General features: G+C 41.1%; 1 protein-coding gene across 2 annotated transcripts in view; it reads right to left on the bottom strand.

Annotated features, from left to right (window-relative positions):
- ARHGAP24 (Rho GTPase activating protein 24) overlaps positions 1–24,258 on the bottom strand; it is a 150,457-nt gene that overhangs the window by 117,456 nt on the left and 8,743 nt on the right. For both annotated transcript variants that reach the window (XM_071753585.1, XM_071753584.1), the window contains one exon: positions 12,111–12,310. In XM_071753585.1, the coding sequence (XP_071609686.1) occupies positions 12,111–12,290 (180 nt within the window). In that variant the 5' untranslated portion in view covers positions 12,291–12,310. Of the gene's footprint in view, positions 1–12,110; positions 12,311–24,258 lie in introns of those variants that run through there.

Raw genomic sequence — 24,258 nt, 5'->3', positions numbered from 1 at the left:
TTTAACTATTCACTGCAGTGTCTGGGGTGAGATGGTAAAGCAGCAAACTGTAGTTTTCAACTTAGTTTGTCAACTTGTCCCTGAAAGGAGTCTCATTTTTCATAAGTCACTGTATTCAGCTGGGCACTGAAAGTTATCAATCATGATCTTCACAAGTTTATCTCCAGTTTTATTTGCAAATTCAGGTAAGTGATTTTAAGTAAGTAAAAGGCAACCTGAGTTCCAATCCAAATGCATGAGCTGCTGAATCCGTCTTTAACAAGTCAGTGTAAATGTAAGAAATAGAAATCAGTAACATCTGGTAAGAATTTCTGATGTTCACCAGATTTCTGATGTTCATCTCTTGTTTGTTCCTTTGTTTAAGCAGAAATTTTCCCCCAGTTTCACAATCTGATAAAACAGCACAGTACAAATATTTGCCTGCAAAATGGACAATCCTGTGATGAGAAATGCACAGTATTGTTTAAAGATCCCTTGTTCTTATCTTTAAAAACTATCAAAAACTCAGTAATGAGAAAAAAAACCAACAACACATTAACCACTTAACAGTGTCTGTAAAACTGCTTCTTGAAGAAGAAGTAGACATTAGCATCCTAAAAGAGTGTATAAACAAACACATCCCTATGGTCTATTTTACAATGGTATCAAAAAGAGCAAGACAGCATGCTCATCCTTCTTTATATCTGGGGTTAACATTAAATAATTGATAACTAGTAAGACTCATCAGAAGAAAGTATTTTGCAAGTAGCAAAATGAGATATGAAGTATCTGTACAAGATTTATATTTCAATACAGTATTCAAGAACACAAGAAATGGGTGGGTTCCTGAATCAAACATCCCAAAGCTATGTTCCTTTTACTTGGGAGATACATGAAAGACATCTTTGCACAATGCTAATTATTCTCTTCATTTGCTTAGCTGGCAAATTTGTGGGAATTAAATACCCACCAATCTTTTAAAAGCATGCACATGAGAAGAGGCCTGTTTTCAAGAAGAATGCATATTTCCAGAGAGTATGTGATATATGGCAAAGAAGGGATTTGGCACTACTTCATCACATGTATATTTTTTTCCTGTCCAGTATGACACTGTAAAAGTCAGTCAGTCAGTCAGTCAGTCACTCACTCACTCACTCACTCACTCACCAATCTTAGCAGGCACAACCAGAGCAGATGAGAGGCTAGCTCCTGGACCAAATGCTGTGACTGCATCAATCCCAGTACCACTTCTACAGATGTATCACTTAGGAAAACACAACGTAATTATGCATATGCCAACACTTGATAAACATAACTATTTCACTGTGTCACTAGCTCCTTACAAATCACAGTGCCCAAGGTTCAATGTACCATTACACTCTGTAGCAATAATTCTCTTGCAGTCTCATAGAAAGTTATAAAAAATCCTTCCTCTTTTACTTCACAACTACAGGGCACTTACTAATTCCTTCAAGACAGGGCAGTTACTGTCACTTGTAAGAAATTAGAAATTACAGCACTACAATATGTTTTCTTCTCAGTTTACCTCACAAGAAAACTTAAGGTTCCATCCTACAGCTAAGTGAAATAAGCAATGCAGACCAAAGAAACTATACACAAAAATTTCCTAGTGAAGAGCTATGAAATTTCAAATGCAGATTTGCAGTTTCCTGACGGCGTCACTTACATTGCAATTACTGTTAATTTAGAGATAATACAAAAGCCACTCTGTAACAATCTTTGTCCTTTACAAAATATAGTCCATAAGTTTAGAGGAACATTTTTCTTTTAGGAACTTATCTTTGCAGTCTCACCAAGTCCTTCCAGATAAACAGAAAATCTCATTCTTCTGCTCATTTTCACAGGATCGGTTGGGTTGCTTGTGCATGCATATGTTGAATGCATAGAACTTTTTTTATACCTTTTTCTAAAGTAATGTTCTCTATTTTCCACTGAAAGGCAGGCCTTGGGCAGAAAAAATGAAAATCAAAATGCAATTCCTGGCACTCACTATAAAATGCTGCAGAATTTTATTTTTTTTTTTCCTATTGATAATGGAGCCTGGCATTTGCAACTGATACTCCTGCAGTGACAGTCTTAACCTTCATTAAAAATCAGTGTCCAAACTAACATTTAGACCAATCTGTAGATTTAATTCACAGTGAAACTAAACTAATGATCATCAATTCAATTTCTTTTTCAAAATCCTGAAAGCTCCTTAAAAAAATCAGGTCTGTGTATTTTCAAAATTTTAGCTAGAATTGAATTTTCTTTCAAAAATATTTCTTAAATCTTATCTCCACTTGCTTTCACTTGTTTTCATTTTACAATGTTTTTGAGTTGAAATGTGTTCATTAAACTATCCACACACTAAAACTAACTGTGGATAAATGAAAATATCTGAAACACACAAACCTAGGCTCTTCCTTTTGTAATACTAAATTTCTCCCCACACAAGATTGCAAGCCACATAGTAGGCAATACTTTCTGAAATTACAGTTCAGAAACTCTCTGTGTTCATTCATATACCTGTTACATTAGGTTGGTCCACATCCACACCCTTAGGCTTCCTGCCCTTCTCCAAGACCCCAGCCTCACTTTGGTTCTTTCCATACTATTGCAACACTCCCCATAGCAAGCTTTTTTTTTTTTTTTTTTAAACACTTCATACTTCCACTCCACCTAACCAAAAAGGGGAAGGGAGAGGAAGAATGTGAAAGGACAGTGTTACCTGGAGTAACACTATGTCAAAACACAACCGCATCCTGAGCACGCTTTGCATCAGAGTACAAGATGCAAAATGTGACTTGACACCAGAGTTAAGTGACAAAGGCATTCAAGTTTCACAGGCTGTTTTTTACACGTTTGATGTCAGCACCTGCATTTTCTTTGTATTGTGCACAGACAGTGGATTTCCCAGTATTTAAAGAGTGCTATGTCAAGCTGTATACAATATCTAAAATATTTTTCTATTTCTAGTAATGCCCTTGTTAAATGGAATGTAGTATTTACTTGGACTCATACACAGAGGCTGCAAATTGAGCAGTACCAGGCAGGCAATGCAGAAGACATTGAGAGACCAATCTGTAATAAAGACTCCATATGAAGCACTGCTTTAGTAAGGACAAAATTGATACAACGATTCAAAGAACAGCTCACATATACAGCTGTCCTGAACATTGCATTTGTATTTTCAGCAGGCCACAAGAAGCCATGAGTAATCCCAATGCTGTAATTTTCTGGGATCCCAAGAAAAGCAGTTTAACTGACATATGCTTAGTGTTCTTGTTGTGTTTTGAGTTTGTATGGTGGCAGGGTGCTGGGCACAGGGCTCCTGTGACAACCTGCTGGAAACACACCCCCACTCCCCCTCCCTGGCTCCAATTCTGGCCCCATCTCTGGCCAAGACCCAGCTGGTCAGGGAGGGTGGATGTGCCTCTGGGAGAAGCCTGCAGGGCAGAGGAGAGCAATGCCAGGGCAGAGATAGCAAGGGCAGTAAGTAAGGAAGAAGAGAAGGTGCCCAAGCAGAGATTATACTGCAGCCAGAGGTGAGATGGCAGCGGTGCCCCTGCAGCCCATCATGGAGGAGCACCATGGAATGGACCATGAAGAACCACGGAGCAGAGCAGATGTGGATCTGCATCCCTGGAGAAGCCCGTGCTAGAAGAGGTGACTGTTCCTGCAGCAGCCATGACTCTGTGGGCAGCCATGACACCGTGTGGGGAACTGATCCCGAACCCCCCTGCCCATCCCCTGGGCCCTGAAGGGAGGCGGCAGTGAAACGATCCGTGACCCGGAAGAAGGGGTAGGGAGAAGGTATTTAACATCTAGTCTTTTTTTCCTCTTTTTCCTCTAATCTCCTTATAGATTAAATACAATTTATTTTTTCATTTCATTTGAGACTATTTTTCCTGTGACCATAACTGGAGACTGGAAACTTCACTGACCTTGTCTCGATTAATGAGTCTTTAGGTAGAATTTCTCCCCCCTGTCCCATGATGGAGAAGGGGGGAGAGGGGTGAGAGTATGCCTGTTTGTTAGAGGCTGGGCTTAAACTGTCACAACTGGAACAAGTGCTTTATTACAACCTGGAAACTATTTTAAGGGGGAAAAAGCTCAGCATTTCCTCTCTAGCATCTTCTCAACGTAAGATACGTGAATCCTCGTCTGCAACTGGCTGAGAACAGCTTTATTATGCATAGAATGCTAGATTTTACCTTCACCTTGGTACAAGCCAGAGGGTAGAAACTTTGTGCATTTCTTCTTATTGTCACATTAGAAAATAATGAAGATTTATTTTTCTCTGTACCCTCCACTTCAGCTCAAGCTAGCTTTTTCCAAAATGAGGCAACAGACCAGAAAACAAAAAGCCAAAAAATTCAGTACCATTAAATAGGCTGACACAGGGGCTTTGTATGTTTTTTCAGCCATGACTCTTATTTCTTTTTCCCAGATAATGCTGGTTGTACCAATGACATTATACAAATACAGAAAGAAAACAAAGAAACACCTGTAATAACATTCAAACCCAGGAAGCAAAAGGAAAATCTTTCGTTAATTTGAAGATAGTTGCACCATGTATTTTTACAATCTAGACTGTGAATGAAAGACTGGACTTCCAGATTAATCTGTGAATTCTTACACCAAACAACATACCTTCAGAAGTCCACTATTTTAAGGGAGTGGAGCATCTCCCTTATGAGGAAAGGCTGAGGGAGCTGGGTCTCTTTAGTTTGGAGAAAAGGAGACTGAGGGGTGACCTCATCAATGTTTTCAAATGGGTAAGGGGTGAGTGTCAGGGAGATGGAGTTAGGCTTTTCTCTATGGTGACCAGTGATAGGACAAGGAGTAATGGGTGTAAGTTGGAGCATAGGAGGTTCAAGTTGAATATCAGAAAGAATTTTTTTACTGTAAGGGTGACGGAGCCCTGGAACAGGCTGCCCAGGGGGGTTGTGGAGTCTCCTTCACTGGAGACATTCAAAACCCGCCTGGACACGTTCCTAGGCGATGTACTCTAGGGGGCCCTGCTCTGGCAGGGGGGGTTGGACTAGATGATCTTTCGAGGTCCCTTCCAACCTCTAGGATTCTATGATTCTATGATTCTATGATTTTGCTAAGCCCCATCCCCATGCAGCTTTTTACTCCTGAAAAGATACTTCGGGACAGAAGAGTTTTGATACTGTAGGAAAAAATCCGCGGAGGCTTAAAGGACGACACGCAGTCACCAATATGGTTAAAGTGAAGTCGTTTATTAACAGTGGACGCTCGCTTTATATAGAGCCTTTGTTTATATAACGATATCTTGCAGGTGGCTATATCTTGGACACAAATTCTGTTCTCACAGAACTTCTGCTGGCTTCCTCATTATCCTGTTATTTCTTCTTTTCTACTGCCAGCTCCCTTATCTTTTTCCCATAGCTCATCTTTCAGTAACCTTGCAACTGGGTCTCAAGGCCCTTAGCTTACTCTAGCTAAAGCTAAATAGTCAGGATTGCTCACATGTCTGTTTTCTTCCAGACAGTTTCCCAACATGATACTTTATGGAATTTAACACACCTTATTTTAGAAGAAATTAAGCCAGCTTGATGCTCATGAGACTGGTCTGGCTTTCTTAAGAGGCCCAAAGAAGGCTTCAGCCTAGTAAACTTTTTGGTGCTACATCTCCTTTTCTTTCCTAACACGACTATATGCCTCATCCAAGCTCTGCCCATGGTCAATCTCTCTAGTCTTAAACACATGTGTAAGGAATTGTGAAAATAGATTTATCTCAGACTGGTTTTTTTTCTCTATCCTTTTCAGAAAAGTCCTAATAGCAGTTGTAACTAATACCAAACAAATGTGCTAGCATTTCTCATGACATGTTTTCTCAAAAAGCTCTTCTAGGCAATCTTTCCTTTGTCAAAAGGGATTATTTTTGTAACATGTTGGTTTATTTAGCACATAATCTTATCTCATTTACTAGAAATGAGATGATTATTAGAGCGCTGGATTTAAAAGTATGCAATTGAAGAGGTAATACTGTGTTCAACGAAAGATACCAAGAAAAGCTGTAAAGCTCACTCCTAGATACTCTGTGGCTCGTGATTTCAAATTAGATACTAAAGATATAAAGTGTAATGAGCAACAACTTCATTTGCAGGAAAAAATATCAGGAGAAAGACAACATATAAACAATTTCCTAAATATACTTTCAGCTTGCAAAAGCTAAACAGAGTTTCAGTAATTGCTGGTACACAATGGAATAAGTATCCTTTTTAAACCATGGGATAAAATCTGGCACATTAACACTAGGCAGTATGATCAATGACAATAACAGACCAAATTTTTTAACCATGTCCTTTCTCTCCACAAATACTAAACTTCTTTTTCAGATATGGAGAACTACTTAATTGCTCCTAATGTGAGGAAAAGGCAAAGGAGGAACAGGAAAAATCTTGCAAGCATGTCTTATTTTTACTGACTTCTTGAATACCTATTTACTGAAGGATGACAATGGAGCAGATGTTGTGGACCTGCAGCCACGGAGGTGACTGTTCCTGAAGTAGTCTGTGGCTTTATGGGCTGCCCGTGCTGGAGCAGTTTGCTCCTGAGAAACAGTGCCTTGCTGGAGGGACTCATGTTGGAGGGGCTCGTGAAGGACCAGGTCCCATGGGAGGGACCCCATGTTGGAGTAGGGGAAGGCTGTGACGAATCCTTCTTCCAGAGGAGTGGCAGAAAACAACCTGTGACATCCAGACTATAAAACCCCACTCCCTGTCCCCCTGTGCCGCTGGCGATGGCGAGGAGGTAGAGATATCAAGACCAAAGTAATTTGGGCTCAGGTGGGGGAAAAGTATTTAAGCTTCGGTTTGTGTTTCCCTGTTTTGATTTGATTAATGATAGATTAAATTGATTTTTACCCCACTTTGAGTCTGTTTTGCCCGTGATTGTAATTGGTGAGTGTAAACTTCATAGTCCTTGCTTCACCCATGAGGTTTTAAGTGGATTTCCTCCTTGCCATCCTGAAATGAGGGAATGGGAGTGAGAGGCCACGTGGTCCTGTGTTATTGGCCTGGCTCAAACCATAACAGTGTGTTTGGTTTGTGGGAGTCCACCAAGCACACAGCTTTGCAGAAACCTCCAATAAATAATGTCTCCTCTCTAAACATGGTCTCTTTACATTTCAGAAGCCGACCTAAAATGATAACACTAAAGCTCTGATTAAACAGGCAAAGAAAAAGGAACTGGTCCTCACCAAAGACCAAGTGGGCAGCCTGAGGGGTGGCCTCTATGCTTCTCACAGCATAAAGACACACTAATTACTGTACTAGATATAGGGTCACACAGGCTTATTGTCATTCCCCATCTTTCACATGTTTCACATGTCTAGCACTATTTTAAGGCTGAAACAGTCATCTCTCTGAAATAAATGAGACCTGCCATTTTGCCTTTGCTTATGAGAAAAAAGAAGAACTTAAGTTTGAAGCAAGAGACATTATGGACATACAGAGGGAAAAGGGGCAGGCTAATAGTCCTAAAACTGAGATGAAAACTGTGGATTGGTTGATCAAAGTTTGTGCTACTGAACCACCATCATACAAGTTTCTTGTGACATCCCCACTGTATTCTGGCAAATGCATATATAGTGGCTTTCTAAAGCATCAGCTCATTACTTGAATTACAGTCTCCCATCTGTTTTTTATTACATGCATGACCAGATCATTACACTAAAAATGTTTAGCTCTTGTCAATAGGCTTCTAAAGCACATGCCTATGTCTGTGAATGTCCTTAGTACTCTTCAGCTGCTTGTGGTCATTATTCAAAAGTTAAAAGCATTTGCTTTTTCTTGGAGATGCTGCAATTATTCAGAGCAGAAGCTAGTTGGGAGTTGCTGCATAGGCTTCTAATTGGTTTTGTTCTGCAGCCCAAACAGTAACATAGGAAGCTTTTGTTAACTGTTGCAAGTCTGCTGGAAAGGATGTCCCTCCAGTATTACAAGTTAATTTAGCTGCTTCTGTTACCATTCATCCCTTGGTCTCTGTTCCAGAGGCTGACAACACAAATACCACCTGTGATGGCCATTCTTTTAAACTTGTTCTGTACAAAGGGACTTGAAATGTCTGGCTCAGCTTATCAGAGAACACCTGGCAACCTAAAGGTTTTAACAACCAAGACAAGGGAGGGCTGTTTTGTATACACTGTCTATGTTACAAAGCATGTCTTCACCACTCCACTGCATTTGAACTTGCAGAATATTCAGGTCATTTTTCATGTGAGGAGCCTAATTTCACACAAACCTTAGCATTGGATTTACGTAGTCTACCTGAATGAAGCTGAAATCAGTGGACTTGTACAAATGCTTCCAAAATCCTCAGTTACCACAACAACAACATTAAGTTCCTTAGCGATTTGCAAGGAAAAAAACAAGCACATGTAGGATGTCTTTAAACAGGGATGTTAACTACACAAAATAATGCAGCACTATATTCTCTTCATAGCATATGCTAATCTAGAAGCTAATTGCAGCAGCTTCAGGTTATAAATCGATCAAATGTCACTGAATTTGATCAGTCAGGCTCCAAAACACAACATTCATGTCCATTAATTATCTCAACTGTTTGCCCTTAGACAAGACAGATTTATCACTTAGCCTCTGCTGCCCAAATTAATTAAGTGCAAAAAAACCCGTTACCTTTATAATGGCTACAGTTCCACAAAAGCTTAAGAGAAAGCCTTAAATTTATTTGAATTTGGAGATTGATTTCCCCAGAACTGCATGTTATACCCTCACGCAAGCAATGTAGCAGTATTCACATCAGTTGTTATACTCTAAGTGGTACAACAGCTATCAAACAAGGAAAGCCAGAGAGAAACACAAAGTAAACCATTGCTGTTGCCCCCAATGCAACAGAAGGCTTTTGCACTGCGTTGGAATTAATAATACAAGACCACTGACATGGTTAAAAATTTAGATCAGCAGTCTTTCAGAAAAAAATGTGGTAGTAAGAAGACAATCAGTGACAACCAGCACAACTTCAGGTATAATTTTCAACCAGCAGCAGTCTGACACCATCCTTACTCTTCTCCACACAACTTTCAAATTATTGGTCATGCGTGAAATGCAGGGACACATAGTAAGGGTTAGCAAGCTATTACAAACAAGCTAGTTCCCTGATCTCACAAAGTGAAAGGTGGGGGAAGTTCTCTGAACATCTGGACTAAGCAGATGCATTTGTCACAAGGAACTGAAATAGAACTGTTGCCTAGTTTACATCTTTATTGGGGCACCTATTTTTTCCAATCTAACTGTTTTCTGAGTCTAATTAAGCACACAGTTTATACAACTCATAGAGGCATATTTGAGAAGTTTAGCTCTGAATGCACACAAGGGTGAACAGCATTTTCAATCAATGCCACAAGGCAGTTTTGCTTTGTTCTATTATAAAAAGATTTACTAAAACTAAATTTTCCAGTTTGGATTGATTAAAGACATAGAACTCTGGAAACATGTATTTGTTGCCCCCAAATGGCTTTGGAAGAGGATCTGGGGCTGTACTGCCTGCCACATAAACAGGCAGACTCAGGTGGGATCATCTTTTCTTTACCATACTGACTTTCCAAGTCTGGTTATAACAACACAGAGTCCCAGTGGAATACACAAGCCCTAACACCATGAAAGGTTTACATTTCCAATCTACAAAACTTAGGGAACTTTAAACTTCAGTCACTGGACCTGAAGCCTAAATGGACATAGAAATGTTTTCAGATTTGAACAGCACCTATGCTCACTGTTCAGTTTTGGTTGTTTTTTGTTGATGGTACTTTGTTTTTAATTTTTGGGGTTGTGGGCAGATGCATGTCAAAGTATGTGAAAGAGGCTGACTGGGGAAAATACTAAGAAACCTGTAGTTTAAACAGCAAGTATACCCAAGCAGCTAGTGGAACTGCTGGCAGTTTGGGGACTAGGAGAGTAACTCTTTAATCTGTTATTTTTGAAGTCATCGGATGGGATGGACACACTGAACCATGTCAGAGAACAGCAACTGTACAGTTGCCCCTTCATCAGGAAGGGGAGGGGGCCAGTTATTTCACCAGGAGTCAGAGCCAGATCTGAAGAGTCAACTGCAGTAATGCAAGAAGGACAAGAACTGTACCTCAGAGCTGTTTCGAAAATTTCACTCAAATTCAAGGAGAGTGAAAAACTACAAGCCCTCAGGAACCAAATAGGCACAGATTTAAAGAAATTGGTTCAGTACCAGGATAATATGTTTCAGGTGTTACCAGCACAGTCCCAATAACACAACTCCAACATGTAACATTTCTCCACACAGAAAATGTTATCCATTCCCTTTTAATCTGTAAAAAAATAGCATCATGCTCAGTCTTTCATCCTATTCAGTACTAATACTGAAATACTTCCCCTACTGACAGGCTAACTTTTGAATTATGCAGTTACCATTTTTCAGAAATTGCACAACTGTACACAACTGGACTGTATAGAGGGTACAGTCCATTAGTGAATAAAGAGGTATTTATCCTAAATACAGATCAAATACTATACAGCTAATAGAATAATATAACAAATACTGCTTGCCATTTCCTAATGATATCCCAGAGCACTGAAAACTCATGGTATCTGTGAAGTTCTTTGCTTTAGCTCTCCACAGAAAGAATAACAGGGTCATAGCAATTTTCACGTCAAAGTTAATGCAGCAAGCCCTTTGATGTAGTAAAGTATGAAAAATGTACACTTCTGTACGTGACACTGAACCTCGGACATAATTCAGGAACCGATACTTGCGCAGTTGGGTTTTGAAACATCCCAAAGCTACACTCAGGTAAGATACTGACTGATCCTAATTTGGACAGGCTCATTCATTTTGCAAACCTGCTGGCATATTTTAAGTTACACTCCTATTGGCACTTCTCTCCCCCCCCACTCTGTATTTGTACATGTCTTTATGAACTCACTCAAATCAAACTTTTAATTATTTAATCAACTGCTACCTAACCTAGCAAAGGTATCAGAAGATCAGAATAAGCCCTTCCATTTCAGAAAAGGGAAGAAGCAAAGTCAATAGGATCCTCTGAAGTCCTCCCACAGGTCAGTGGCAGACAGAAAAAAATGATTCTTTGGGCTCCATAGCTTTGCACTAAATTCCAAGCAATACAGCACTGTGTCATCTCTCAAAAAGCAATTAAATCCTTGCATGCAAACATACTGGCAGATGTCAGGTGCTAGGAAACACGGACTATGTTCCATGGATATTTTTATGTGGATGGCAGCTTTTTACACTCTTGATTACAAAAAAAAATATAGTGCAAGATACAGTTGATTTCCCAAAAATTATTAGTTAATTCACATTCAAAGCGTCATACTAACATATAATTTGTATATATGCAGTGCGTTATTTACTTAACCTATACTCTCTGAGATAATTTTAAGGGCGAGCAGCCCTACCAAGGCTGTGGAATTGATATTTGGAAATTTGTACAAGAATCTTCTTTGGGAACAATTACCTCTAGACTGAACTGTTGTCTTAACATGTGCATGATAATACAAGCTATAAAGCTTGGCAAAGTGTCATGCCCTGTTCCATACAGTAAGCTTGTTTAAACATGCTTATATCTCTGAGAAATCCCAGTAAAATTCCACATAAAGATACACAATCAAAAATTTAGTAGGCATAAAAAATATGAGTGCATTTATATGTTAATGTCTACACAGAGGTAACCACAGATGCCAGAGCTTTTTCTGAAGTCACAAGCATCTTCCCAAGAAGGCACAAAGCAAGAATACTCCACACTTGAAACAGCAGGAAAACAAGCAGTGCCTTTTCAAATACAGCTCATTCATCTGCCTCAACCAAGTCGACCTGGCTGATTTTTGTAACTTGAAATTCATGCTCACTTCATTCCCTTTAAAATGCTGCAATGAGAAAACCTGACCTGAAAAAGGTAATTTTAGAAACAAGCCTGACAGGAAACCACACTAAATGTCAGCATGACTCAGTTTTTTATTCACTGTACTCAAAATCTCATATTGTCCTGAGTCACTGACAGAGACGAGGAGGTTTGGTTCCTGACAATTCTGCTTGAATTCTCTTCATTTCCTTTCTCTCCTCCCAACCTACCTCCCACTTTCACTTACCAAGGGCTTGGTTTCATCTTCATCTTTGAAATAATAAAGCTGGTCACTCTTGAGAACAAACCAGCGTGTGTGCCAGGTCTTGACAAAGCCTCCTTGCTTCCGCAGCCACCCACACTTAATGGCACTGTGCCACCCTTGGCTCAGCACAGGAGTCTCTGCAGAACCATTGTATTCTTCCATCCTGAGACTGGGCAACTCTCCTGTTCAGGAAAAAAAAAAAAAAAAAAAAAAAAAAAAAGAAATGGTAAAATAATCAGATTATTATCCAGGAAGTAACTTACTCCCTTCAACACAGCTGGAAAAGGAATATGTCTTGACTTCAAAGGTGTGCTAGAAGAGCATTAACCATCTGCCTGCTTACTCTCACTGCAGCACCCCACCACAGCAAAGAAAGTTAATTGCCTATAAAACACAACAGCAATAATGAACTGAATTGCTAAAAGGCAGGCAAGAGGCAAATTATTTGTTCAGGTTCAGGGCAAGATATTTTAACTCACACTGAGGAAGACATCATCTGTTTCATGAGGTGAGTTTCTGCTGTATTACAAGCAGGAACCAACTTGCAGTATGTGTTCCAACTAAGGAAAGCAGTTTGCTTCTCACTATCAGATCTCCCCATTTAATACTCCCTGACAGGCTTGGGGCTTTCAGAGAATATTAAAGAAGCCTCTGCTTCTCCAAGGCTTAAAACACCATACCAGACAAGCAGGCTTATTTTGTTTTGGTTTTAATTAAAGTCCATTTAATGGAATGGTGACAGTAAATAAAGTAGCCACTTGTCCTCTCATACCAGTAAAACCCTGACTGAAGTGAGTGTGTGGCCAGCCATACTTCTTACACACATTTTCCAAATCACAGAGAATTTTGGTGCATCAATTCAAGGCACAAGAAGCATGTCAGAACCAGAGCTGAAGTGTGGAACTGAACTTGATAAAATTTCACGTGACTTTTTGGACTTGTTAAAACTATACTTTTTAACCTTCTCTGGATAGCTATGAATCTTCCTGATGGGTTTTGTACTTACAGTCATGCAGTCATGCACTCAACTTTCATGGTCAAAAGGCTCTTCCTGATCTCCTGCTAAGTCTAAAGCTCAACAAACTCAGGATTTTGAGCTGCAAATTCCGATATTTTTAGTTGAAATACAAATCAAACTAAGACCTGCATGTGTCAAATCATGCATACCTAAACAGAATTAAATGTGAGTATAACCACAAACACACCAGTGAGCAAAATTAATTGTGAAATTTCACTGTCTGTAAGTGTCTGAAGAACATGTTTCTTTTCTTCCTAGGAAGACTGTCAGCCTTGCTTGCCTAGTCAGAAACTTGCACAGCTGTTAGGGCCTGGGAAAGCTGGTTCAATAAGTAATGGTATTTATTGTTTCTAAACATCAGGGTGGGAAAAAACAAATGCTATAGGCACTGCAGGCAGGAGACATCTCTGAGTAAGAATATCTAGATCAAAGCTTTCTGTTCTGACTTTGGCAAAATAGACTGGTGAGACCAAGCCTGGCACTCCTGCTCCAGTACCCTATACCACAGCAGTACTGCTACTGAACACCACAGACATCAGTATTGCAAAGGTATGTGCTCAGCTTATAAAGTAGATTACTGTCATGGCTTAGCAGTTTGGGCAGACCACAAACGCAGGAACAGAATAACTCTCTTTCCCCCTCCCCCCTCCCACACACAAAGGGAAGATAAAAAGGTAATAAAGACCAGAGACTTTAAGATACAGATTTATTAACACAGGGGAAAGGTATTAACATAAGGGATAAAGTAACAACAAACACAAATATATACAAATATATATATGTGTGCAACCCAATAGATACAGGCTCTGATGATCATGTGGTGAGCAGGTGGTAAAGAAGAGCAGGGGACAGCAGCTCAGCCAACAGCAAGCGGAAAGCAAAAAGATGAGGAGGTGTGTGGCTTTCCCGACCTTTCTATAGAGTATGGGCTGGAAATGGGAGGGAATAGACCCCTCCTTTTGTATTCCACCCCTCTCTGAGTCAAAAGCCCTCCTTCTTTGCCTCCTGTTCAAACAATGACAATTAGAAATGCAGATACACACCCATTTGATAGACAAGAACATCCCTCTGACAAGTAATAGAAATACTTTGGACAGTATTACATCGTTGTAAAAAAAACACCAACAATATTATCGAGAAGAAATAAATAGATCAATACATTCCACGTAGGAAGGGTTTTTCAGCCCCTTTTTCCTTTGGCTCTTTTCTTCCTACTGCTCACACTTCTCCTCCTCTGGAACAACTTTGCCAGCTGCCGTCTCTGCTTTGTATTTACACCTTTCACTTTTAATAACAGCACAGTCTGTTGTCACATCCTTTCTGTGGGCTGAATCCTGGAATCGAACCTCCACGATTAAAACTCTTAGCTGCTCTCTGCCACTGAGGTTAATGGGTCTCAATAGGAGCACAGAGATTTCATTGAAAAGTTCAAATTGCAAGATCAAAACTTAAGCCACCTGGTATTCTCCTCAGAAAAAGAGAATCTTTCTCCTACCTCTTTCAGGGTTCATCTACAATCACACAACACACTTGTACTGTTGCGTTTGCTTCAGTAAAGTGTCCCTGCAAAACATACAGATGAGTCTAGTTCTCAGCAGAGCAAAGATAGTTTCTTTTGTGTACTTCGATGCTTCATAATCCTCTGTAAGTCGCAGCTCTCAAGTTGCACAGTATATTTGATTTTGTAGTGAGTTTTTGAAGGGAACCTTGTCTCCTTCCAATCTGAAGCTGCAAACAGGGATTCAAGTACCACCAGAAAAATTAACAGCTTGCTTTCTCAGTGTCTTGTTCTCAAATGTCTGTACAAACTTGAAGGTGGTCTGGGCTCCCGTAACATTTTTCATTCATTTTGTCCTGTACTAATTAATTATGAATGCAACAAAGCAAGGGCCAAGAGCTCTGAAACCCCTACAGCATTAGCCCTAGATTCCAAATCTCCCTCACTTGTTACCCTAGCTCCTTAGGAGGAGGAAGGCAGGCTAAATTAAATTAGTTTGAATAAGCAATGATCAGATAATCTCCAAGAACCAACTTCATCCATACACAGCAGCTTTTATTAAACTGACTTGTACCTTACCTCTGTGTACAACCATGTGTGGTGAAAACATGTCAGGAATGAGGACAGACCTATGATATATGAGACCATTCTTGAATCCTTATCATTCAGAAATACTGATCATTCGGAAATCTCTTGGATGCTGCTGTTTTTTGGCTGAGCCAATATAGATGATAAAATCACAGAATCTGCAGAGTTTGGAGGGATAATCAAATCCAGCTCCTACTCTTTAACAGTCTGCCCTATAACAGTTGCACCATGTGCACTAAGAGAGCCATCCAAATGCTTCCTGAACTCAGCTAGGCTTGGTGCCATAACCACTTCCCTGAGGAGCTTGTTCCACTGCTCAACCACCCTCTGAATGAAAAACTTTTTCCTTATATCTAACCTAAACTTTCCCAAGCACATCTTCCATCATTCCCTCAGGTCCTATTGCCAGTAACCAGAGATAAGAGGTCAGTGCCTGCTCCTCCTCCTTCCCTAGTGAGGAAGCATGAGGTTTCCCCCCCGTCTTCTCTTCTCCAGGCTGAACAGACCAAGTGCTTTTAGCTGCTCTTCATATGGCTTTCCCTCTAAACCCTTCACCTCCTCTGGAGACTCTCCAGTAGCTCTACGTCCTTTTTGTGCTGTGGTGCCCAAAACTACACAAGATGGGGCCACACCAGTACAAAGTGATGTGGGACAATCACCTCCCCCAGCCAGCCAGCAATGCTGTGCTTGATGCACCCAGGGGCTCAGCTGGCTCTCCTGGCTGCCAGGGCACACTGTTCATGTTCATATTCAACTTGCATCAACCAGAACCCTCAGTTCCCTTTCCACAGCACTGCTCTCCAGCCTCTCATTTCCCAAGAAGCAGTCCTTCCACTCACATCTGTAGAAAGTGATTTAACAAATATTTTATAGAAAGCATTTTAAGTGGCCAGTAAGTTACTGCAACTGAAAAAAAGTGAAGAACACATCTATTAAACATAGGTAATGGGTAATGTTGATGCCCAACTGCAGAGAATCAGGGTTTTCAACTTCAGCTATGCAGACCAGCTTATCTCTGCGGCTTGGACCAGCCTCAAGACAGGAACAAAGGAAGGGTTTAAATGCAGTAATTATGTGTATCGCTGTACTGTTTAAGACAGCAGTCCCCTATTATACTTTGACCACAAACAAGAACCTAAATACTAAGGTCAAAACCAATTAACTATTTAGATGAAAGGCTATTTTAAATTTCATTCCACAAGGTCACATTTCACTGGTGTTGATATCAGTGTACAAACTAAGTATTTGGATTTCAGCTAGCCAAGGAGAATGTTAATTGATCTACATCTCTTTTTGTGGTAAAAGTTGTATCTTAAACTATTTCAGAAGTACTAAAACAAATGAGGTGTAGTAAAGATGACTCCCAAATCCTCACAGGCAAGTGTAAGATCTCCTTTAAAGCAGTAGTACCTTTAGATCAGCAGTAAATACTTAGAAACACTATGTATGAAACAGTTGTCTTATTATATTTAGTAGTGATTTAATTCTCTTCAGCAGTTAGAATTTCAGCCACTTAACTTGCTTTTGTTAAGAGAAATTGTATTCACTCATGATATTAAATTTATTTGTTGCTCCTCCCTTTTCAGAATCTGCCTCCTGCAAGCCAGACTCAGAATCATAATTCCAGCAGCTGGGTCATTTTCACTAGTTGTTTTTGCAGCTGTTTCAATACCAAGATTATTTTTAAAGTTGCAAAAATATCAGGGTGTTGGCAGCAATGCAGAGAACAGTGAGGTGCAAATAGTATGTAAATAACATGTAAATAACACATGACAAAGTGTGGAATTACATTAACATATTACAAGTACTGTCATGAGACAAGGCAAAAAGCCATGCATTTTCAAGCACTAGATGAACAAACTCCTCAAACCCATCTTCTGAACAGGAGACTACTTGTACTTTTTGCCAGAGTCAGCTCTACTGACTTGGCCAACCTCCAGTTTAGGTAATGACCAGAACTGAACAAATGCTACACGGTTGATTCCTTTGAGGCTGTCTGTGGGATAAATTCTCCTGGGCTTGTCTGGCCATCAGGAGTGCAAAATAAACCAAGTCAGAAATGTTCCCTTATGCGCTAACTTTGCACCAACATCCCCTGGTCCACAGAGCCCATCACCATCTACCTCTGCTGGCCCAAATCCTTCTGCCTCTCACTAGTCTGTCTACAAAGCCAATAACTGCACTTACATACTCCTTACCAGTGTGGAAGGGCTGTGCTAGTGCTATGCACAGAAAGAAGGGAATTGTTTCTCAGCTTCTACTCACTTGATATTTGAAATATGGAACTGGGCAGCTTTCCCAGATCCCAGCACTTTGCCAGAAAATAAAGTCATTAAAGCACAGCAAATCCAGTTACAATGAATACTCACAGCATTGCAACTACATCACCCATTTGGCAAGAAACCCTGAAGGCTTGCAGTTTCTTTGTTTGGTTGGTTTTTTCCTCACCGAAATTTCTCATGGCCAAGATAACACACTTCAAGCATGTAAAATATCATTAGCATTTACTGCCAGCAACCCTTCTTCATCTTTGTTGTTGTTCAGATGCTGTATCACATCCTTTGAAGCCCAGTGTCAAGCCTGGCACAAAATGGAGAAAGATGAGAATCCACTAAAGTGCCTGCGCCAGAAACTTACTCCTCCAGCCTGTCACAAGGTCTAATCACCTTGTTCTCCCAAAAAGGCAAGAAATGCAACACTGCCTGGAGATGACTGATCCATGTCAAACACAATAACAGATAACCAACAAAAGACTGAAATTTTGCAGCAACAAGTGACTTGGTCATTGATGAATATATCTGCCAAATATATGCACACATATATGCACACAAAATTCATAAAAATATTTGTGACACTATATATATATATAGTTCTATATATAGTTCTATATATAGTTAGATTGCTTCAATACTTACATGAAGAGACACAATTCACTTCCAAATACTTCCTAATTCTTTGTTCCTTCCTACTTATTTCCCGTGAGCTATATAGAGAAGTGCCTGGGTTTAGGGTTGTCAGTATCTTTCAGGTACAGAGTGAGTGCTGCCTCTCACCAGTGAATTTCCTTTTGATTTTTCTTGATGTATTCTAGCTGAGTAACAACTCTGAAAACCATTTAGCATGTGAAAACTTTGCACTTATTTTACTCTTCATATGTCTCATGATACATAGGCCTTCCTGGGGCCTCTCCACAAGGAAAGCAGAGAACTAATCATGCAGTGTATGGAGAAGGCTGAGGTACTCGACTTTTTTGCCTCAGTCTTCACCAGCAAGAGCTCTGGTCACACCACTGAAGTTGCAGAAGGCAAAGGCAGGGATAGGGAGCAGGAAGATCCATCCACTGTAGGTGAAGGGCAGGCTCAACTCTACCTAAAGAACCTGAAAATGCACAAGTCTATGGGACCCAATAAGATTCATCTGCAGCTCCTGAGGGAACCGGCAAATTGAGTTGCAGAGCTGCTTTCCCCCATATTTGAAAAGTTGTGGCAGTCTGGTGAAGTACCTGCTGACTGGAAAAGAAGAATCATAACTCCCATTTTCAAAAAGGAAAAAAGGAAGACCCAGGGAACTCCAAGCCAGCCAGCCTCACCTCTGTGCCCGACAAGATCATGGAGCAGATCCTCCTGAAGGCTCTTCTAAGGCACATGGAAAATGTGGAGGTGGTTGGTGGCAACCAACATGGTTTTGCCAAGGGCAAATAGTGCCTGACAAATTTGGTGGCCTTCTACGATGGGATAACAGCATCAGTGGACAAAGGAAGATTCACCTGGACTTGTGCAAAGCATTTGAAACTGTCCTGCATGACATCCTGGTCTCTAAATTGGAAAGACATGGACTTTGATGGACCACTTGGTGGAAAAGGAATTGGCTGAATGCTTGCATTCAAAGTGTAGTTCAAATGGACACCAGTGATGAACGGAGCTCATCAGCAGCTCATACTAGGACTGGTGCTTGTTTAACATCTTTGTTGGAGACATGGACAGTGGAATTGAGTGCACCTTATGCAAGTCTGCTGATGACACCCAACTGTGTGGTGTGGTTGACAGGCTGAAGAGAAGGAATGCCATCCAGAGAGACCTTGACAGGCTTCGGAGATGGGCTGATGCCAACCACATGAAGTTCTACAAGGACAAGTGCAAAGTCCTGCACCTGAGTTGGGGCAATCCCAAACACAAATACAGGTTGGGTAGAGAAAGTATTGAAAACAGCCCTGAGGAGAAGTATTCACGGATTATGTTTGATGAGAAGCATAACACGAGCCAGCAATGTGTGCTTGCAGCCCAGAAAGCCAACCAAATTTGGCTTTCAGATTCTGGGCTGAATCAAAAGAAGCACAGACAGCAGGTTGAGGGAGATGATTCTCTTCCTCTACTCTGCTTTCATGAGACCTCACCTGGAGTACTGTGTGCAGCTCTGGAGCCCCCAACTCAGGAAGGACATGGAGGTGTTGTAGCGAGACCAGCAGCGATGATGATCAGAGGGCTGGAGCACCTCTCCTATAGGCTAAGCAAGCTGGGGTTGTTCAGCCTGGAGAAGAGAAGGCTCCAGGGAGACCATATTACAGTCTTCCAGTACTTGAACAGTACAGGAAAGCTGGGGAGGGGCTTTTTACAAGGATGTATGTGACAGGACAAGGGGCAATGGTTTTAAGCTGGCAGAGGGTAGATTTAGATTTGGAGGAGACTGTGGGGTGACCTCATTAATGTCTGTAAATACGTAAAGGGTGAGAGCCAGGAGGATGGAGCCAGGCTCTTCTCAGTGATATCCAATGACAGGACAAGGGGCAACAGGTACAAGATGGAGCATGGGAGGTTCCACATAAATATAAGGAAAAACTTTTTCACTGTGAGGGTGACAGAGCAGTGGCCCAGTCTTCCCAGGGAGGTTGTGGAGTCTTCCCTGGATACATTAAAAACACTCCTGGACATGTTCCTGTGTGGCCTGCTGTAGATGACCCTGCTCTGGCACGGGGTTGAACTTGATCTTTTGAGATCCTTTCAAAGCCCTACCTTTCTGTGATTTGGGTTATACATTAGGAAGAAAATTCTTTAGTATGAGGGTGGTGACACTGGAACAGGTTGCTCAGAGAGGTTTTGGATTCCTCATCCCTGGAAGTGTTCAAGGTGTCCTGCTTTGAGACAACCAAGACAATAAAACTGCCTGGGACACCACCAGCAGCTGCCAGCCTGATTATGTGGCAGTGAGAATGGGGAGCACCTGTGCCTATGGGAAGGAGAAGATGGGTCAGGAGATCCAAGTGGACCAATCACAGTATTTCTTCCCAAGGTGCTCAACACAAAATGGCTTCCAAGAGAGCCCTCTGAGGGTTTCTCTGGGTGGGGTATTGGCTGGGTTTGGGTCTGTTTGTGTGCATCTTCTTCTCATTTCCTCAGGGGTGAAGAACAATATTCATTGAGACAGGTCACATTCTATCTTCCCAAGTAGGAAGTTTGATTGCTCTGAGACTGTTGCAGACTGTCATTAGGATCCTGGACTTGGGCACCCTCATCTGCTGCCAAGTCCAGTGTGGGACTGTTCTGGTTAGGAAGTATTTACCAGCTGAGCAGGACAAGGTCCATATTTACATATTTTACACACATTTGTAATTCACTATTGCTACATTACTAAACCTACCCAATTTTATTTTCCAACCTAAAAGCCTCTCTCTCTTATTCCATTTCTCATTTTCCCCTGGGAGGTTAGTGGGGGAATAACAGAGAGCATCTGTCATCTACCTGCTGTCTAAAACCATGGCACAAGACCAGGATGGATGGAGCTTTGAGCAATTTGGTCTAGTGGAAGGTGTCCCTGTCCACACAGGGGGTTTGGAACAAGATGATTTTTAAGGTCCCTTCCCACCCAAACCATTCTATGATTCCAAGACACTTAAATATCTACTATAACACATGCATGCATTTATGAGCAACTGCTGCAGTAAGAAAAAATTCACTTATTTCTTACCATCACTGTGCTACAAATCATCTGTTGTGTCAACAGGGTATTGCACATGGAAGGAAAAAACTATGTCAGAGATAAAGGACAGAGCTCATTAACAGTATAAAATAAAGAGCAAACCAGCAAGACCAATTTTTTTTTATTATTAAGTCATTTTACAGTAAGGAGAACTTGTGCTTTATGTAAGTCACTATCTGCAGAGCAGAATATCAGCACAACCAAGGCAAAGAAGATTGTCACCTACATCCAGAGGGCCTTACTATTTCACACTACTGTAGTCAAAGCAACACAGAAACCTCACCATCCTCCTCCAAAAACTAGGGGGACTCTACATGGACATCACTGTTCTGCACTGTTGCTTTCTTGATTTTTCTTTCTCTCCCCATTTAACTGGCTGTGATTTCACAAGCCTACAGCTACTGCCTTGGACAAGTACACCTTGAAACATGAACCCCACAAAGAGATTTCTCTAGTTTGTGTGTGGAAAAAAAAAACACAACAACAAAAAAAGCCTTCATTGTTGGCACTTCACTTTTTACAAACCCAAACATGCAGAATTTACTTCAGTGTTGTTCATGTTACCACATTTTTACTGAGTTCATCCCCTACAGCATGAAGTCACAAGGAGTATGCATAGACCCGGATCTGGGTCATCTCTGTAACACTGTAGCTTTCCAGTAATGCTATATTAAACAAAGCATGTTTCTTCCTTACGAACACAGGCCTCCTTTTCTTCACACCTATACTTGCAAAACTTGGTGCTTAATCCTGAAATGTTTTCAGCAGTAGTCCTGCCACGGAATGGCAGAGGTTGGACGGGACCTCTGGAGACAATCCAGTCCAACCCCTCTACTAGTAAAGTCAGGTTCACATAGAGCAGGCTACACATGAATGCAGCCAAGTGGGCTTTGAAGATCTCCACAGAAGGAAACTCTACAAGCTCTCTGAGCAGCCTGTCCCAGTGCATTGTCACCTTCAAAGTAAGGCCGTTTTTCCTCGTATTCAGATAGAGCTTCCTGTGTTATGCCTCCTTCCCCTTGTCCTGCCACTGGGCACCACTGGAAAGAGTCTGGCCCCATCTTCCTGACAACCAACTTCTACATATTTCTAAGTACAGTTGAGCTACTCTCTCAGCCTTTTCTTCAGGAAAAGACTCAGGTCTCTTTGTGACGATGTAAGTTACTAATCACACTTCTTTAGAAAATTTTCTGACTGTAACAAATCAACATGTAAGTAATCATGTTAGGGTAACTCTCAAATTCAGTTTCTTGGGGAGCTGGCAAAAGCCACTAGTCCTCATGCTGATGCATCAAGATCTGTGAAGGCCAAGTTACATGACATTATACTCTTAATGTCAAGACTTAATGTCCTCTGTAAAATACCTACTAGTTCGTTCAGTTGCTGATACACTGTTATCCCAACCCCCAAGTTACCCCCACTTCACTTGCCTCCCTCCAAGTTACATCCTCAGTCATGACTAAATAAAAATCATTCCCATTTGCAGCACATCACCAGAAGCAGTAAGTTGCAGGACAGGAGCAAGTAAAGAAATTCATCTGGATGTTACAGATACAAGTTAACAGCACACAATTAACAGTCATGGACTTGCCAAACAAGCATAGTTTGAGGATTAGGATCACCAGGCTAATGCAAATTAAATTGGACCTGCTCCCTGTCATGCCCACCTGTCCACATCAATACCACAGTGACAACTGCCTGTGTTTCACATTCTTGGAAAAGAAACTGAAATACACAAAGGCATGGGCCTCTGAAATCTCTCAGTAGCACTGCTTGTGTCTTTTTCCAGATTTTCCCCTGTCACTGTAGTAGCATGGGGGAAAATCTTTACTTTTTCTTTGTCTTGGGTCCATTCAGTATTTGGTGTAACAGCACAGACTAGAAATCACTCCCTTTTCTAGGTGCTTCCATCCGGTATTGTACAGTAATTTATCATTGCTTACTGGACAACTCAGTAAGGAGCAAAATACATACTGCATAGTCTTAGAGATACTAACAATAATATGTCTTTTTGACTAAGATATGAGTAAAAAATGGTAAAACTCACGTTTCACAGCCTTCTTGTTCATACTGGGAGATGTAGAGCTTCGAAGCAGTGTCCCAGGAGTGACACCATTAAATAACATGAACATGTCTGAAGGGAGTCTCAACATTTAGGATTTTATTTCTAATGCTGGCTTTAATCACTCCTATGCCAAAGTCCTGTTCTGCACTTTACCAGTTGCCAAGGAAAGGTACTGGGAGTTGCGTAAGCCTGCACTGTACGGCAGTGCTGCACAATGGCTTAATCTCATTATGTGATAAACATTCTGGACACAGAATGTGCCATGTGGTGCTTTAGTCCTTGCCTGGTATCAGTCAAGAGCGCTGCAAGCTTTGGTACACAGGCTGATAGCAGATGCCCAAGAGGTGCACATGGAATTTAAGCACATAGTGAAAAGGAGAGGACTTGACAGCCATATACTTAGTGCTGTGCCTAAGAAACCGTGCCAAGCTGACCAGTTTACAGTCATCATCACAGCTGCCTCCTGCTCCTTCCCAGAAGCTTCCCTCTCACCTTATACCTGGCTGCATTTTAAGAGACTAATGTAGCTACTCCTGACCAAATCAGGAGTCAAATCATCATGTCAAAAGGCCAGTTGTTTGTAACATCAGTGGCTTTTCTCTTGCTACTTAAATATTTATAAAAACCCTTTCTGTTATCTTTAATGATACCAGCCAGGTTTAACTCAAACTTTGGCCTCTCTAATTTTCTTTCCACATATCTTTGCAGTAACTTTGCAATCTTGCCAAGTGGCCTGCCCTTCCTTCCATAGACTGTAGACTTTCCTTTTTTTCCTGAGTTCTGCCCTAAGCTCCTTGTCTAGTCAGGCTGGTCTTGTACCATGCCAGCTTGTTTTAAGATGCACAAGTACAGTTTGTGCCTGTGCCTTAAGGATTTCCCTCTTGAGGATTGTCCAGTTTTCCTGGACTCTTGTCCTTGAGGACTATATCCCAGGGGATACCACTGAGCAATCTCCTGAACTTATCAAAGTTTGCCCTCTGGAAGTCCA

This window comes from Heliangelus exortis, chromosome 10, assembly GCF_036169615.1.
Source record: "Heliangelus exortis chromosome 10, bHelExo1.hap1, whole genome shotgun sequence".
Lineage (NCBI taxonomy): Eukaryota > Metazoa > Chordata > Aves > Apodiformes > Trochilidae > Heliangelus > Heliangelus exortis.
This window is presented reverse-complemented; position numbering and strand designations above follow the sequence as displayed.